The sequence below is a fragment of the Corvus kubaryi genome, unplaced genomic scaffold, assembly GCF_017639235.1.
Source record: "Corvus kubaryi isolate FWS band 111438036 unplaced genomic scaffold, C.kubaryi_AGA036_p1.0 37292, whole genome shotgun sequence".
NCBI lineage: Eukaryota > Metazoa > Chordata > Aves > Passeriformes > Corvidae > Corvus > Corvus kubaryi.
In genome coordinates this window covers 1,746,548-1,763,634 of record NW_024581091.1, presented here as the reverse complement: position 1 = coordinate 1,763,634, position 17,087 = coordinate 1,746,548, and the positions used below count along the sequence as shown (strand labels likewise).

The 17,087-nt window shown below is 42.0% G+C and overlaps 1 protein-coding gene across 5 annotated transcripts in view; it reads left to right on the top strand.

The window, feature by feature from the left end:
- The first annotated feature begins 171 nt into the window (after nt 1-171).
- The window catches only part of LOC121664008 (probable bifunctional methylenetetrahydrofolate dehydrogenase/cyclohydrolase 2), a 48,512-nt gene continuing 31,596 nt past the window's right edge, over nt 172-17,087 (top strand). Inside the window, exons 1-7 of one of the 5 annotated variants that reach the window (XM_042026966.1) lie at nt 172-390; nt 2,358-2,542; nt 2,879-3,001; nt 7,605-7,757; nt 8,468-8,575; nt 12,333-12,425; nt 16,419-16,544. In XM_042026966.1, coding sequence (XP_041882900.1) covers nt 254-390; nt 2,358-2,542; nt 2,879-3,001; nt 7,605-7,757; nt 8,468-8,575; nt 12,333-12,425; nt 16,419-16,544 — 925 coding nt within the window. In that variant the 5' untranslated portion in view covers nt 172-253. The remainder of the gene's footprint in view (nt 391-2,357; nt 2,543-2,878; nt 3,002-7,604; nt 7,758-8,467; nt 8,576-12,332; nt 12,426-16,418; nt 16,545-17,087) is intronic. The other 4 variants (XM_042026965.1, XM_042026968.1, XM_042026967.1 and 1 more) reach the window with 4 other exon arrangements.

Below are 17,087 nucleotides of genomic sequence, written 5' to 3'. Positions count from 1 at the left end.
CGGCTCCGCCCGTGCCTCAGCGACTCCCGTCCCTCAGGTCCGCCCGTCCTCACGATCTCCGGCCCTTAGCACCGCCCTGCCCAGAGCGCCGCGCGTCGCTCAGCATCTCCCGCCCCCAGGACGGCCCTTCCATCAGCTCCGCTCGTCCCTGAGCTCCGCCCGCCCCGCCGCGATCCCGCTGCCGGCAGTGGCCCCGCCTCCTCCCTTCGTCGCTTGGTTGCGGCGGCGCTTGCGTCCGTGGGGACCGACCGAAATGGCGGCGGCCGCTACAGCCTTGTTCTCTTCTGCCTCCTTCTCCCCTGCCGCGCTGCTGCGCCCGGGCTGGGCCCCCCTGAGGCGGTGGCGAGCCCTCACTCGCAGCACCAGCAGCTCCCCTCGTAGCGCGGCCAGGTACGCGGCGCCGATCGGGTCTTCTTCCTCTTCATTCTCCTCCTTCCTCCTTCTCATCCTCATCCTCGTACCCCTCATGGCGCGGCGGGTCCAAAGGGCGCGAAACGCCTGAGGGATCAGCGGGCTCGGGTCCCCCGCGATCGCCCTTCGGGGTGGATGCCCTCGGATCCCCGCTGCGTTCCGCGGTTCTTCCCGGGAAAATGGGGAAGAACCAGCGGGAGGGCGGGCGGCGAGTGGGCGGTGGCCCTGGCCTTGGTGATCCATCGGGGATTTAAGCAGTGCCCCTGAAACTGAAGTAGCCCTTGAGATGTGACCTTCCTGCCCACTCCCAGAGGGGAATCTGTGAGTACACATTTGCTTGCTCTTGGTAACTTAAAGAGCTTGTCAGTGGATTTATACAGAATTACTGTATATATTCATCATTTGGTGGCAAAGAGGGCATGCTTTGGTGCAGTGGGGATCAGTGTGCCGACAGCAGTCATCCCCTGTGTTTAATTTATTGCACTGCCTGCACAGAGATTCTGGTGTTGGTTTTGCAGCACTGCAGCTCTGAGCTCTTGCCTGGGTGTGCATGGGAGGGTGTCTCTGAGCTCCTGCTTGTCAGCCTTTTCATTTATACATAATTGCCTTAAGTCCTGGCTGAAAGTTGACTGAAGAGATTCAGTGGATCAGCAGTGCCTATGGTGACAGCACTGTCTTTGTGATTTCAAGAAAGAAAAGATAAGTGAGCTGAACAGGATGAAATAAGCATCTGACACCTTGGTTGTTCTGTGTATCAAGAATTTATTCTGCCAGTTTTGGGAGAAATAGCGGTATTTCTTGATCAGTGCATATCCTACTTCTGTTCTGTGCTGCTAGTAACTGTTCTTTCCAGTTCTGCGAAACATACATGTTCCTGCACTAAAAATTTCCAGAGGTGTTCATGTGGTATATATGGGACATGTAAGGTCCTGTTGTGATGCTCGATATGATCTCAGGCTTTTAGTGCACAAATGGATCTAAAGTAGCAGCTCAGATCTTTGTTTCTGTCATGTCCTGCAAGTCACTGAATTCATAAACAAGAAGAATTCAGGACGTGAATTTTTTTGTTGTAAATCCACTCTGGGTTCCGAGTAAGAGCATCCATGGGTGGGTGGGATAACAGTGGGACAGGGTGGTGCAGTAGCACATATTAAGTCTGTCATTTAACTTGATCATGAAATCTGTCACAAATCTGTCATCAAACCTGTCATTGACCAACACCTGGTCAAGATTTTAATGTATATAAAATTTAAAATAATAATAATTCACATCTTAGTTTCAGTGTCTTGAATAGCCTGCTGCAGCATAAGCTTTCTGTACAGGCGATGCTGTATTTGTTCATGCAGTTCTTGTATGATCTTTCCATCAAAGGACTTAAACAATTTAGATTCGAAACCTAAGAAGCATCAACATATTTCAGTATTTACTATTTTTGTATTTTACAGATGTGAGAAATGCTATTTACCATCTTCCTTCCCAGCAGCTATGAAATATGAGAAATATTCATACCACTGAGGCTTGGACAAAAGAATAGTGTAAATAATCCCATGTCAAATCCATTTTTAAGGAAGTTTGGGGAGGGAAGTAGGTAGATGTTCCTTAAGCCAGTAAAACCTAAGGGCATAAGAATGTTCTCATGTTTTATTCCAAAATGCAGGAGTTCATGTAAGCTTACGTGGCTGGCTATGTGTGTTGGGAAGGTGAGTTGTGGCTGGTGAGCTCCTCTTCCATGTGCACTGATGGCACGTCCCTGCTCTTCAGTAAGAGAGTGGGGAAACACTTCCCATGTAGATTTGTAGTGTGTTAATGTTTTTCAAATAACATTTTAAGTGCTAGCAAATGAATCAAAACATTTGGCAGTGTTTAAAATGGTAGATCACACACTTAAATGTGTCTTCTTGGCGAAATTTTAGACCTAAATAATGTGTATCTTTTTGTCTTTATAGTGACGAAGCAACCGTTATCTCAGGGACAAAGCTTGCTCACCAGGTTTTGAAAGAAGTTCGAAGGGATGTAGAATCATGGATATCCGCTGGGAACCAGAGGCCTCACCTCACTGTCATATTAGTAGGAGACAATCCAGCCAGTCACATCTATGTCAGGAACAAGATAAAAGCAGCTGCAGCTGTGGGTATGTCATATAAGTGATCCTTTGGGACGTGCATGATGCTCTTGTTTAAAAAGAAAAAAATAAAGCAGGAGGAATCCCCTTAGTGTCTTAAATAAATTTTGCACTAATTTCTTCCATGTATTTTCTGATGGACCTAAAGAAAAGAAGTTGCATGGATATATGAAGAAGGTAGTTTTAATGTGATTTGAATGGGAGCCATAAGTTTCATTTTGTGTCTTAAAATGTTGCTAGGAAATGCTTGTTAAGCATCAGACAGATTTTTTGGACTAAATGACTAAGCTGCACATCGCTCAATTTCCTTATTCTGACATGTCTTCTGTTGCTTGTTTTTATCAGGCATCTCTAGTGAGATCATACTGAGGCCTAAAGACATTTCACAGGAAGAGCTCTTGGATATGACGGCAAAACTCAACAAGGATTCAAGAGTTAGTGGTTTATTAGTTCAGCTACCTCTCCCAGGTAGGTGACAGCTTTGTCCCACTCCTCATATACAGTCCGTGTAAGAGGAAAGAGTTTAATAGTTCTGGACTGCACGTGTACCTTAGGGACATAAACTCTTGAAAGAGGACATGCATAATGAAGGTTTACTTGAGATGTCAATTGTTTTGTTGAACCTGCAGTTCATTTTAAAGATAAAAAGAAACCCCGAGAATAATTTCGTATGTTAATCTTGCCTGTTTTAATGATCCGTCAGAATGGTGTTTCAGGGCATTTCACATAATTTATCCAGTTGAATTACCTTTATTTTTTTAGCATGTTGCACTGGTTTGCCTTGAGTTACATACTTTCATCCCCTGTATCATGCAAAATTATGCTATGTAGGAGATGATGCTATAGACTTTCTCATAGTGATTCCAGGTTTTGCCTTAAACTTTTATTTATGTTTTCTGTTCTGGCCCTAATGTTCCAGGTGAGTTTTGTGTGAAGGTCCTAAAAGCCTTGACTAAGTTCTTGGGTTTTTTATTTCCCTTCTCGTAATTTGTTGTAAAATCTCACTGAGGTATCACTGGGGAGTAGCTGGCAAAGTGGTATTTTTGCAGTGATAAAACTTGCAAAGAAAAAAAATGAAACTGAAACTCTTTTGTATCTATAAAACAGCAAAACTGGGGCAGGTGCTGAGAGTTATGGAGGAAAAAATGTTTTGGTTGTGTTTGTAATGAACAGCAGTGTTCGTGATGAGGAGGGTTTGCCCTTGGTGCTAAATGAAAGCTGCCTGAAATGGGCCATGCACTGAAATAAGTTTGTCACAAGGTGGAAGTATAACGCAAGTAAGGAGCCACATCTTGGCCATCAAGGCAGGAGCTGATGGAATGTGGTCTGTTTCCTTTGAACAAACAGCTCTACCAATAACAGAGATTAGCAGCAGCAGGTACTGTAGTTAACAAAAGTTTCATTGCAGCAATGAGAACTGCAAAAGATGGAGCAGTGACAGCCTAGGGATGGAAATCATCCTGTCTGAAGCCTGAAGCAAAGGAAGCAGGCTTGTACAGTGGACTTGCAGTCCAGTGCTGCGTTCCCCAGAAACGGGAGGTCTCATGTGTCACTTGTCTTACTGGTGTGGGTGCTCAGGGAAATGGTTGGGTACCACTTGCAGAAATGCGTTTGTTGTTTTTGAGGACGATATCAGGTCAGTACAGTCTGCTCTTGAGCTGTCTGCTTTCATCAGTGCACAGTTCAGAACTTCCTTTAGTCTTGAAATGTAGTGAATTTAAACCTGGTCAGCATGAGAAAGGCAAAAAAGCCTGAAGATAGTTCTAGCTGTGTCAATTGAAACGTCTGATGCTTCTACACTGAAATGCTGAAGCCCTAAAATAATTGGTTGGAGATTCCTCTCAAGAGCTGTGACACATCTGTCACGATAACTACGTGAAGACTAATTAGCCTCCATCCAGCCTATCAGACAGGCCTGGCTGTTGCTTGCCTTAGGAAAAGCCTTAGAATAATTTAATCCATGGCAGAACTTTGTCAATATTGCAGTGTCTGTATAGTAAAGTTAAATGTGCAATTTGTCATGAACTGGAGATGTTTAGGAGGTTCTTTCCATAACAGATGTCAAATATAACTCAGATAACTGATTTTTTTTTTTTTTTTCCTCAAAGGAACTTAATAAACTAAAGGACCAAAGGCTAAGTTAGCTCATTTTCCAAATTTTTTTTTTGTTTGCCTTGTAATGGAAAGAGACAAAGCCAAGAAGTTATGAAAACTTTATCAGTGGAGGCTGCTTATTCCAGAATTGAGGTTGTTGTGTGGGGTTTGGGGTTTTTTGCAGTAAACCACACAAGGTGTGGCTTTTGATCAACACTGGGTTAAAAATGGAATCAGAAATAGCTTTGTTGTGTTGCACTTTTGTAAGCCAGGGCAACTTAACTTTGAGGATTGTCATCTTTGTCTGAGGGGAACTTCTTTTCTGTGCACTTTTTGAGTGCATTACTTGTGATGGTTTTCTGGAGACTTTCCTGTATCTTAGTTTGAATTGCCTGGGAGATGGCCATGAAATGTTAATTTATTTGAGACAGAAGATGAAAATCCATACAGTATTTTTTCAAATCCCTTTTGTGCTATGTTTTTATTTTCGTCAGTCTTCCCTTTTGAAAACCAGCCTTTATTTTTCATGTGCCAGCACCAGAGGCAGATGTTGTTTGTTGTGTAAATAGGAGTTTCTGTGTGTCCAAGCTGGAGCTGCTTGGCAAGTGATGCCCAGTGTAGTCCTGCAAGTTTAGCTAACACGGGAGAGGGGGATTGCAGAGAGGAACTTGGCCTGGAGAGTGGCTTGGAATGACAGCAAGGAAATTTGTATGGGTATCAGTTGATGTTTTATGAGACTGACAATAAGATAATTAAGGAATTGTTTTGTTCCTCTGAAAATAAAGAAGGCATGTGGAAGCAAACCAGGAAAATGCATTTCTTGAGGCAAACAGACTCTGCTCATTAACAGTGACTGTCTCCACAGTTTGAGTTGGGTTGATTGGTTTGTTGGTCTGGGGGTGGCTTGACCAGGACAGTGTTTTGAAAGCATCTCTGAAGGAGAAGGAAGGTGTCCACATCCTCTTCTCAGGCCCACAGCTCACTTGTCCCCAGCTGTGCAGCTGCATTTCTTCCGAGTACTGTAAACTCTGTTCTGAAATTCTGCAAATCACTTTTGAGTGTGGAAAATATCCATGTAAAGCATGATTTTTTTTTCCTTTTACATAATTAATTCTATTATCTGTGTGTTTCTGGGAAGCTAAAGACAGACAGTGAGGAGGAGATATTTTTCAGAGCAGTTCTGCTCATCCCAGGCACAAGGGAAAGTATGGCTGCCAAGTTTGTGTTCGAAGAACAACTGACTTGCCTAAGGGTAACAAGTTCTCTTTTGCAAAAGCCATTTAATAGGTTACTCCAAATTTCTTTCTTGGTTTTTTTTTAATCCCCAAGTTGACATAAAAACAAGGTTGCTTTCAGTCTCTGTGAGGCAAGTTTCAGTTCTAAGAGACTCTTTCATCAATGTACTTAATACCTTAATTTCCACAGTCTTTTCTCATTAGGATTCAGAAGGAAATTTCCTCCCGTAAAAGAATGGAGAATTAAATTGTAAATCATAGCAGCCTGGTTTAACTCTAGGGGATTTTTAATCAGAAATCTTTTAACAGGAGATTACCATGGTTTAAGTTCTATAATGTGCATATCTTTTAATTATCCAGCTCCTTTTTATGCAATAGCACAAAAACTTACTAAATTAAAGCATCCTGTTTATGTCTCTAAAATATTTTTACTGCCAACATCTGAATTTCCTTATTGACACTCATTTTCCTTTATTTGTTTTTTTGACACCTCCTGTAGTGCTCTCTGACTTGGACACTGGGATATCTTGCCACACAGTTGCAGGATTCTGTTCAGGTTGTGGCTAGAATGGATGATGCAAAAGATGCAAAAAGCAGTCACTCTGAGATGAAAATTGTAAAGCCCCAGCCCACTTGTCAGGTTTAGGGGAAGGAAGTTTGATTCACTCTTATTGGTGCATGCAGAAACAACCAAATTCTCAGGAGGTTCAATAACAAACTGGTCATTAACCCACAGACAGTCAGTGGCTTTCTCCCCGTTCACCCTCTCTGGGGGTCAGCTTGACTTTCTCCCGGAGAAAACCTTTCAACAGGTCTGGGGTACCACAGGCCATGGGTCAGTCACTGCCATTTTGGGGCAGGCTGTGGGTTGGTCCCAGCCATTTTGGGTGTCTCAGCAGGCCGTGGGTCAGTATGGGATGTGGAGCTGTTCCTGTGGAGTGTTGTTATGTGTTCCGGGTTTATGCCTGGATTTGTAACTCTGCAGAGAGAGGTCTGGCAAATACACATTTTCTCTTAATCACTGCTGATGTTTAAGCAGTGTAAGCTTAATCCCATATCATTAGTGCATTTGAAAAATATTCACTATGAGTACTAAATTACGTGCAGGCCAATGCCATTTAAGGCATATTTAGTGTTTTGAGATCACCGATATCAAACAGTTTTGTGTATTCTCAGTTTTCTAATGAAGTAGGATGTGTTTTGGTCCTACTGATTAACAGTTGACTAAAACCAATGGTATTATTGGAAAAGGAAAGCTAGACCTGCAAAGTTATTTCAGCTTGAGATTTCCATGTATTTGTTTAAAACTTAGGTCATGTATCCTTTGCGGGCTTAGAAATCAGAATAATACATATAGCTGTTCTCCTGTGGTTTGTTGGGGTTCTTGAGCCACTTCATATTTAAGACTTCCAGAATGCAGAAGTGACTCTGAAGTGACTTGCTTAAACATTCTTCTTATAGTTACTGTCCTCATTCTCAGCTGAGTACTGGGCTCTCATATTTTGACAGAATCTGTTGTATTAACACTGTGACAAATGCCGTAACCTCATTTTCAGTAAACTGCTGGAAAACGTGAAATTGTAACTGCTCCCTTTAGGGGGAGTGTAGTTTGTTCAATCAAGAACAGTAATTAATTACCCTGGCTAGATCCGGGCCATGTGTTTGTCTTTGTAATGACTCTGGTGGTGTTGATGGCACCTGACACATGAAGCGGCTGTAGTTGAGAGCTGTGTGTCTCCTAGATCACATAGATGAACGGACAGTCTGTAACGCCATCGCCCCTGAGAAGGATGTGGATGGATTCCATATCATGAATATTGGACGTCTGTGTCTTGATCAGCCTTCCATAATCCCTGCCACCGCTGCTGCTGTCTGGGAAATCATAAAACGGACAGGTAGGAGACTCCAGCTGTTCCGAAACTCTTTTTATCCTGGGAGACGAACAAAGGATTAACTCAGGTGTGAGCTAAAAGGTCTAGGTTATCAAAATGCATTGGGCTGACTGACGAACAAACAGAGTATTAATATGAATTATAAGGAGTTGCCACATAGATGGGGATCTTGTGCCATTAATTAAGTGTAGACAATAGTACTTGGTGGAACACTTGAGTAACTGTGAATTTTATAGTTTTGCAGGGAATTTTCTGTGCTGTTGTTGACATGATTATTTGTCAAATAGAAGATTTGAATGCGTAAGTTCTTGTGGAGAAGGGGGAGGAAACAAGAACAAAAAATGGGAGCACTTAATTCAGTATTAGAAGGGGAAAAATGCATATGGGTTGTATAGTTGTCATTTTTTATTTAGAATGTACATGTTCTTATTGGTAGACCTAAGTGCTTACCTTTGTGGCTGGAACAGGGAAATTAAGTCCTTGCTAAGGGTGATTCAGATAACCCAAATGAGTTGTCAATTTTCTTTCTCCAAGGTGAAAGCTGAAAGTTGTTTTGTGGGTTCATCCCTCAAATTCAGCCTTGTGGGTTTTCAAGTCATGTTGATGTCAGCAGTCCACAACAACAAATGATTCTGTCTTGGGGACTGAGAAGAAGGGTTTAGATGCATCAAAATAGTAGAATATAATTTTTTATTCTTTTTTTTCCCCACAAGGAATACAAACATTTGGGAAAAATGTTCTTGTAGCTGGAAGATCTAAGAATGTTGGAATGCCTATTTCAATGCTTTTACATACTGATGGAGAGCATGAAAGGCCTGGAGGTAAGTCCAGGAATGTTGTCCCAGTGTTTCCATTTGTGAAGTCCTGAAAATAAAGCTGACTAGAGGACTCAGATTAAAGAGAAAGCTTTCCACTCTTGTCAATACTTGCCACCAGAGCAAGAAAATAAATTTGCTATTTCCTGACTTATTCTCAGGAGAGCAGTTTCTGGACTTGACTCTTCCTGGTATTAAGCCATCATTTCCTCCTCCATTTGAAACAGCTACTATTTCAACACAGTCAGCACTGATCTTTGAAGGTAATACTGACAGCGAGGCCTTGAAGAGCTGCAGAGGCTCCCGTGATGTTTATACAGTGTAGCTGTCTATATGCCTTATCCTCATGCTTGTTCCATATTGATTTAATTTGTCGTGCGCACATGAGCACACACATCCACATCTATATACAAATACACACGTATACATTTATGTATGAATAAAAAAAAAAAGGTATGATGTGACCCTTGTGTTCTGCTATGGCAGTGAGGTGTTGCTTATGAAAATACCCAAATGACCACCCAAGGAACTTTTCAGTGTGAGCTCTGTGATTACATGTTAGCCTGGGGGATATTTCTGCAGCGCAGTTTATATCCCCCTGGAAATGGGGTGGTGTGGTGGAAATATTTTTAAGTAATTCTAATTACAGAAGCCTACATGTGCTGATGTAATTGCGCTGCAGAAATGAAAACAAATATAATGTAGATAGAATGCTGCCCTTTTGCAACTTCATTTTGATGTTAGAAACTGCCATGATGGTGTGCACAAATGAGGTAAACATGGACATTTAATCCCAGGCCTATTTAATTGGAGCCAGTGAAATCTGTTATTAATATAATAAAACACTAAAAGCTTTATACTAATCATAGAGTTGGTTTTTCCATTCAGCCTCTGTGGGAAAGTTGCTATTTGGAACTTCTCTCAGTGCTTGAATTGTAATTACCATTGGTGCATAGTTCTGGTCTCATCCTCATTCCCACGAAAATTAGTAGCATTTTTGCTATTTGCTGCAAATATTGGGTGACATTTATTCCTGGCAGTGCAGCTGATGTTTGAAGTAGGCTTGGTACAACACAAAGTCATGTTACAAACTACTTACACATTTCCCAGCTGGAAATGAGGAGACCTAGTGACCTGTGATGCTTTCAGCAGCTTGTTGCAAAACCCACAGCAGCTGCTTGGACGGTTTTTAGCAGTAACTAAATACTGTTTGCAGCTTCCAGCTTTTGAGTTGATTGGATCCACGGCTCAGTTTTGTTGTCTTGTGTCCTGGATTTTCTTTGACTGTCTGGTAGTGCAGCTTGTTTTGGGGGCCCAGTCCATGAGTTTTTTGTGGTGCTTCGTGGTCTGCCAGTGTTCTGGTTCCTGCCATAGCAGATGACTTCCCTGTTTGCTGGCATTGCCAGTGGTTCTAAGTATGTCACATATTTGATGTAGGGACAGAAGAACGTTCAGATAGTCCCTTACTGACACTGGAGTCTAGATACAGAAGGAGTTAACTCATCAAAGTTATCTTTGCCTAATCTGAAGAAATGGATTTATTTCTTAGGTAGTTTTGTAGTTTTCCAGTCTGCTAAGTGTTGGTACCCAGTATAAAGCAACTGGCAATGAGAAAACAAAGGAACATGGGTACTTCTCTGATAATGAGCTGGCATTAACTGTATATGCATGCGCTGTGTACATGATGATAAATACTAGTGTATTTGGGATGATCTGGTGGAGTTTTCCTCCCTGGCTCACAGATGGGGCTCTCCTTGAAGATCTGGTTCATCTTCTGCACTTGGGTTTAATTTCTGCTTCTGCTGTGAGCAGCAAGAGACCGGCCTGGATGGCATGTGGAAAGGAAGGCAGGCCAGGCCATGGTTTCAGCTTTTTTTTTTTTTTTTAACTCAGGTGGATAGGGACCAGAGAAGACCTACAGTGAAATGCTGAAAATGAACTTTCTCAGGTCATCAGTTAAGAAAGAGTTTTTTCAGCAATTGGGCTGATTTGGTTAAATACTTGATTAAATATTGAGAAATTATGCAAGGGCTGTGTGTCTGTGGTACTGTTTTTTATTTCTTTTTTGTTGAAGGTTTTGGTTGGTTTTTAAAATAGATTATGAACAGAAATTAAAAGTTGGGGACTGTCTTAATTTGTGATTTTTTAATGTAGATACACTCGTGTCCTGCAGGTGGCAATATCTGATCAGATGGAAAATCTGTGTGAACCCCTTCCATAATAAATAATGTTCTGTGCAGGTCAAGAGACTATCTCTGTTTTATAAGCTAGGGAATTGATTTGGGAGTACGATGTGAAATCTTAATTGTTAAATATATTCCTCTTCTTTCAGCAGAAGTAGCAGTGTAAAAATAGTTGTTTATTTTCTGTTTGGGCATGATCACAAATAAATGGAAAACCTCCCCTTTCTGAGGTGTCTGTAAGCTTCTGGACTGCTATTCTCAAGGTAGGGGCTTTTTTTTTTTTTCTTTTCCCCTTTTTTTCTCCTTTCCTTTTTGATAGTGAAAGCAATTACTTGGTTTCAGGAGCTGACTACAGACACATTCCTCACTAAAATCTTAGTGGCAAATTAGCACCTGTTTTATTACTCGGAGATAACTTTATAACTTTGGATTTTATCCACTGGTTTTTCTCAACCTTTCTGCTGAGTAATGATTGTGATTTTGGGCAAGACATACTTCTTTTACTTAAAGCAGGTGTCAGAAAACTCCTATTTTTTTCAAGCCTGTACTTTTTCTATTTTCGTTATCTGCAAATGTCTTGATCTGCTTGTCTTTGGGGAGATCATGTGCACTGTAGAGGAAGAGGGGTAAAAGGTGAGGGGAAAAAGCAGAGAAGTCAGAGCACAGGAAGATTGAAGATGAGATGACTGAGAGAGTTAGTGAGATAAGAGGCACAGATTAGATCAGTCAGACACATTCCAAAGGAAGCAGATGTGATGGTGATGTCTGAGAAGGCAAAAGGTTTTAGTTTAATGGCAAATAACGTGGCCTAGGTGTCTGTGATGAGTGGAAGGCAGAGATGGGGGTATATAACACCTGAACACTGTGCAGTACAAATAATTGCAGAGACGGTTGGGAAGGGTCTTCTTTGAGAGCTGTTATCTTTGCTGCTTGCTTGGGCAGTCCTTCAGGGAGCACCAGGCCTGCTGTTGGATGCAGTAGGAGACTTCAGATCCTCTCCCCATGACCGTTCATGTCATGGTCTCTCCTCAGTATCTCCATCAAACAGCACAAGGGTTATTCATCTCTTACTGGGAGGGTTTATTCGTAGCTCTTGCCAAGAAATGTGGGTGTCCGCAGGAGCAGCCCCAGGTGTTTTGAGTTTGCCCAGAAGGATGTGTGTTTCTTGTGCTTCTGCTGGTGATCGTGTATTGAAGCTTTGGTCTGTGGCAAACAGCTGAGTCTTGTGGCACCCTCTACAAACTGGGCGTGATAAAGCAGACACTGAATTCCATGCTGGGTTTGCTTTCTGGAGTTCCACTGAATGTAACAAAGCCGTGGAAGGGCTAATTCAGTCCACAGTATATAAATGAATTCATCCTGGGAGAATTTGTAAGAACAAATGTTTTTTTAATATGTGTGAGCAGCAAGTGTTGTGAGTGTTCTGCCTATGCTGATTTAAACATCACATCCCAAGACAAATCTGATCATATGTACTGTTGTTAATGTACCAAAGTAAGTAATTTGCACCTGAAAGTAAATGCTGTACTTTTTATAGCACTGTACATCTGACAATTAATTGATATTCTCTTCCGTTTCAGGTGATGCTACAGTGACGATTACTCACAGATACACCCCAAAAGAGCAGCTCAAGATCCATACGCAGCTTGCTGATATAGTAATAGTTGCTGCAGGTAACTGTTGTTAATACTCCAATTGCAGCATTTCAAACCTAAAAAGAGGACTTTGCAGTCTGTGTCCATGGCACTGGCTGTTTCACGTTTCACTGAATAACCCGTGCTTGTGCTTGCTGAGGGTGTTGCAGTAGGTAGGATTTCTCATTGTAGGAAGGGCAAGTGATTTGGCTCTTTGTTCTTGCCCTTCACATTTGCAGACTCATAAACTGTTTCTCGTCACATGCGACACCTTTCCCTTAGGGAGACTTCAGAGTGAACTCAAGATTGGGAACCAGTCAGTGCATAGTTTATACAGGTATAATTATGTAAATTAAAACATTCTCTGTGCCATGCAAAAATTGTGAGTCATTTAAATTTTGACAGGAAGGTTACTTTAAATCAGCTGGAGGCTGCATTCATAAAACCATGGTATCATTCCCCTGCTGTTAGAATTAAGGCCAACCTTGCCAAATTAACTGGAGGTTTTGGTAACCCATGTTACTAATGGCTGGCATTTTTTTTCTTTTACAATTATCATGTCAAGAGAGAGAGAATGGTAATTGCCTAGAGGAAGGGGACTGAAAGATCAGTGTCTGTACTCTTAAAGCAATATAAAGTGAAATACTTTGTTCAACTAATCGGTCCCAAAGAAAGAAGCAGAACTCTGCTTCTAGGCAACCTCTGTTATTTGTTTACAGGTATTACAAGTAGAAATACAAATTAATTTTAAAAAATCGAACAACCCAACTTACTATAACCTTCGTAAAATCCTGGGTCCCACTGCAGCTCAGGGATATCATTGTCTTGTACCATTTTGGAGGACTACGAGAGGATGGTGTCTGTCCTCTTTTCTGCTCCCTTTCCCCCTCTTCCTCATCCTCAAGACCCAATTCCTTACGTATTTTCCAGATGAAGACAGATAGGTACCTGTCTAAAGCTTGTCACTTCCTGTTGAGTTGAAATGCCCTTTCCTTCAGGGTTTAACTTCACTGCCTCTTTCCTATGGCAGGCCAGGACCAAGAAACAACTTATTTGTCCCACATCTAATTGTTCAACTGTGGACCTGAGCAGAATTCACCACTGTGAATAAAAGATAACAATGGTGTGCTAACTGGAAATGAGCCAGTAACTTTTCATCCAAGTTCACTGCTTCCAATTTAATCATCGCTTCTGATTTTTGTGCTGAGCATGGTTTGTAATTTTTTATGCTTGGAGTTAAACGGTCCAGTAGCAATTCAGCCATGTTTACCTTTCACATTTTTTTGCTTGTGTCATTTGTAACAGGAGTGTGATACAACACTCATTACACAACTTGAGATATACTTGGAATGATGAGAAAACCTCGGGCTGGATTGTGCAAACAGCACACAGTCCTGCCCCAGTGGGTGCTCTGGGGAAGGTTGTGCTTTAGATAGGTGGAATCACTCCAAGCTTCCTTTTGTTACATGAGAGCTGTGCACACTCCCCGGAAATGGGTGACCTGTTCAGTGGGTGTTGCAAAAAAGGTAACTTGTACCCTTGCCAGGTTGGAACAGCTGCTGTTACAGGCCACTGCAGAAGATGTGCAAATGGAAAAGAGCTGTTTTGTGTGTCCCTGCATGGAAGACCAATATTCCTTTTGCTGTGTAGTACTTTTACAAGAGCCGTCTGCATCCTGACTCCTGACTGGTGACTTGTTGCAGTGAGTCTGTTCTGATGTGGAAAAGCACCACCTCTGAGTGCTTTTCTGTTCACTTGCATTCATGGTTTTGGTAATACTTCAAATCAGGTGCTTCTCTTCTCTGTTACTCCTGCTTGTGAGAAGATCCGTCTCTGTGTGCTGTCTCTCATTTGCCCCCAGGTTTGGGGCACTAGTTTTCCTGCTTACTTGGACTGTAACTATCCATGCAGTTTATTCCTTCCTTCTCATTCGTTCCCAACTCCTTGCATCTTAAGTTCCAACTATGCTGCTCTTGTCCAGCCTACCCCTCCCTAAAATCCCTTTCAATACCACACAGCTGTTGGATTTCTAGCCGAAGCGTCGTGTTTCCTGTTACACACACCTGACACTTTGTATCCCACCACAGCACTTCCCATCCTGGCCTGCTATCCCTGCCTATACAGACTTCCCCTGGAGTCTGTTCTTTTTGCCATTGGCCCAGCCCCATGGCAGAAGTGTAAGTGCAGCTTTACCAGTGATGCTTCTAGAGCCACTACAGGACAGGCAAGGCGGAGATGGAAGCAGCAGGACTCTTGAGCCAGTCAGCCTGCAGCTCCTGCTCTCTGGACTTTCCAGTCTGCCAAGAGAAAGACTCATCTGCCTGCTAGGTTTGGAGAGGGGGTAAAGACAAAAAATAATGACTGTGCCAAACGCCAGATGAACTTCTGCTTGGACTACTTGCGTTGTCCCTCGGGACATGATCTGTGGTCGTCTTGTCTAGGAAGTGCTGGTTAATCAGACCCTTTATTCAGGTGGTGTTTGGTTAGCTTTCTTAGAAATTGGCTGTTTCCATGCACCTAAAATCGGATTTGGTAGGGCCTTGTTTTTCCTTTGTTTAAAATGTGATTCATCATTTTCTACAAAAATTACCAATGAAAGGTTTTCCCATATTCTTCAGTCAGTGTGTTTTAGGAAAAGCTGCTCTAATGTTTATCCCTTCCTACTGGGTATGCAAAGTAGGCTTAAGTAAATAGATATGCTCGTTTGGTTTGGGGGTTAGTTCATTTGTTGCTGTTAAGTATTTGGCTTATTATCAAACCATTTTACAAAGGGTGTAACTGTGCAGCTTCCGTTAATATGCTTCCAGCCCTATCACACACAGATCATTTACCCCCATAAGGCTGAGGCATTATCCAATTACCAGCCAGGTTGCCATGGATTACATCAGAGGGGGATGAAAGAGATGCAGTCAGATGTTATCAAATGAGCTAGGAAAGAGTTTGAGATCTTGGCTTGCTCAACATGAGAAGCAGAGTTTCAAGCGGGTGTCTTATGGGGGAGTGAGAAATGGAGAGCAGAGAGTGTTCCTGTATTGCCTGTATCCCAATGACCAAGTGGCTGTGCTCCAGCACTGCACATGGGGCCAGAGCCTTTTATGCCAGCGCTTCCCTCCAATAAAACTGCAGCTGCAAACCATATGGATTTGGTTTCTTTTCCTTTTTGCCTTCTCCTCACCTGAGAGAAAACTGCTTTGATGGGGAGAGGGGAGTTCAGACTCTCTTTTTGGAGATACTCTAACATTCTTCTCAGAACAAAGAACTGATGGAATTGCTCAAGAAGCAAGGTGAATTGTAATTTTTAGGTTGGAAATTCCTGTTACTGAAAGTTGGAAGTTGCACAATAGGGAAGAAATTCCTGACAGGAGGCATGCAGCCATGGATACATTTCATTATCTAGACTTTATAGTGACCTTTTCGATTTTCTGGGTCCTGACTGAAGCACATATTCATGACGAATATCAAGATGCTTCATATTTAAATGTGCTGAAGAAATACAGTGCATATGAAGAAGCTGAGGTGGCTTGTTGTGGCTGTTTTAGCTGGAGTTTCATAATAGCAGAAAACTCCTGTCCCAGGACACTACAGAGATGGCCACACAAGGTGTGCAGTGCCTGGCCTGGGCCTCTCTGGTCAAGTGCAGAGGTCCCCCAAATGGTTCTAAATAGCAAGAAATGGTGTTTTTTCCTCTGTGGAAGGTCAGTATTGTGTGCTGGGATTATCATGACAGTTAAAATTGCTTATTGGTTGAGTGTCTTTCTTGTGCCAAAACCATGGCACAACTTCTGGTGGGATGTTCTTTGTGGTTTTGTTGGGTTTTTTTCTCTTTTCTGTAGTAGTAGTAGTAGTTACAAACTGGATGCAATTGAGGAATAGTTGTTTTCAGTGTGGGGTGTATCAAGAAATATTCAAGTGAAAGAATTCTGCTCTATTTTGTGCATGCATAGCTGTGCATGCGCAGCCCTTGATATCATTCAAAACTTATAACCTAAGACTACCTGGCCAGGGTAATTAAATATGTGTTGATGATTCCAGGTATCCCAAAGTTGATTACAACTGATATGGTCAAAGAAGGTGCAGCTGTGATTGACGTAGGCATCAACCATATCCATGATCCTCTTACAGGAAAAACCAAATTAGTTGGGGATGTGGACTTTGAAGGTCAGTGAAACACTCTTTATACAAACCTGTTGGATAAATATGTTGAAGCTTGTAGGATTCACTCCTGGTAAATTTTTGGACTAGGCGGTGTCTCAAATAAGACAGTATTTTCAGGAATTTTTTATAATTTATTTACTTACATAAGAACACAAAACCTATCTGCTCTTGAGAAATGGTATGCTAGAGGAGAGGAAGTGTTACTTTTAATTACAGGTACCAGCAACCTGTAAGAGATAAAGATGACCTCTTATGGCAGTATGGTGCAGAAGGTGCTTGTGTCCAGTTTCTTTAGTCCTTTGAGTTCGTGAAATGTTTCACAAGTAATCCATGAAAACAATTTCTGCACTTTCTCAAGTATATGTTCTCCCGCTGTTCGTAGCAATTATTATTAAGCCACAACTTCTCAAAGCCTCCTTTTGCACTCTTCCTTTACACTTGTCTGTGAAAATGTTAACTTGGCTTTAGAAATATCCTTTATGCTAAAGTTTAATGTGGGTTCATCTGAAACTGCTTAACATCTTGGTCCGGGCAAGCCTAGCAGAT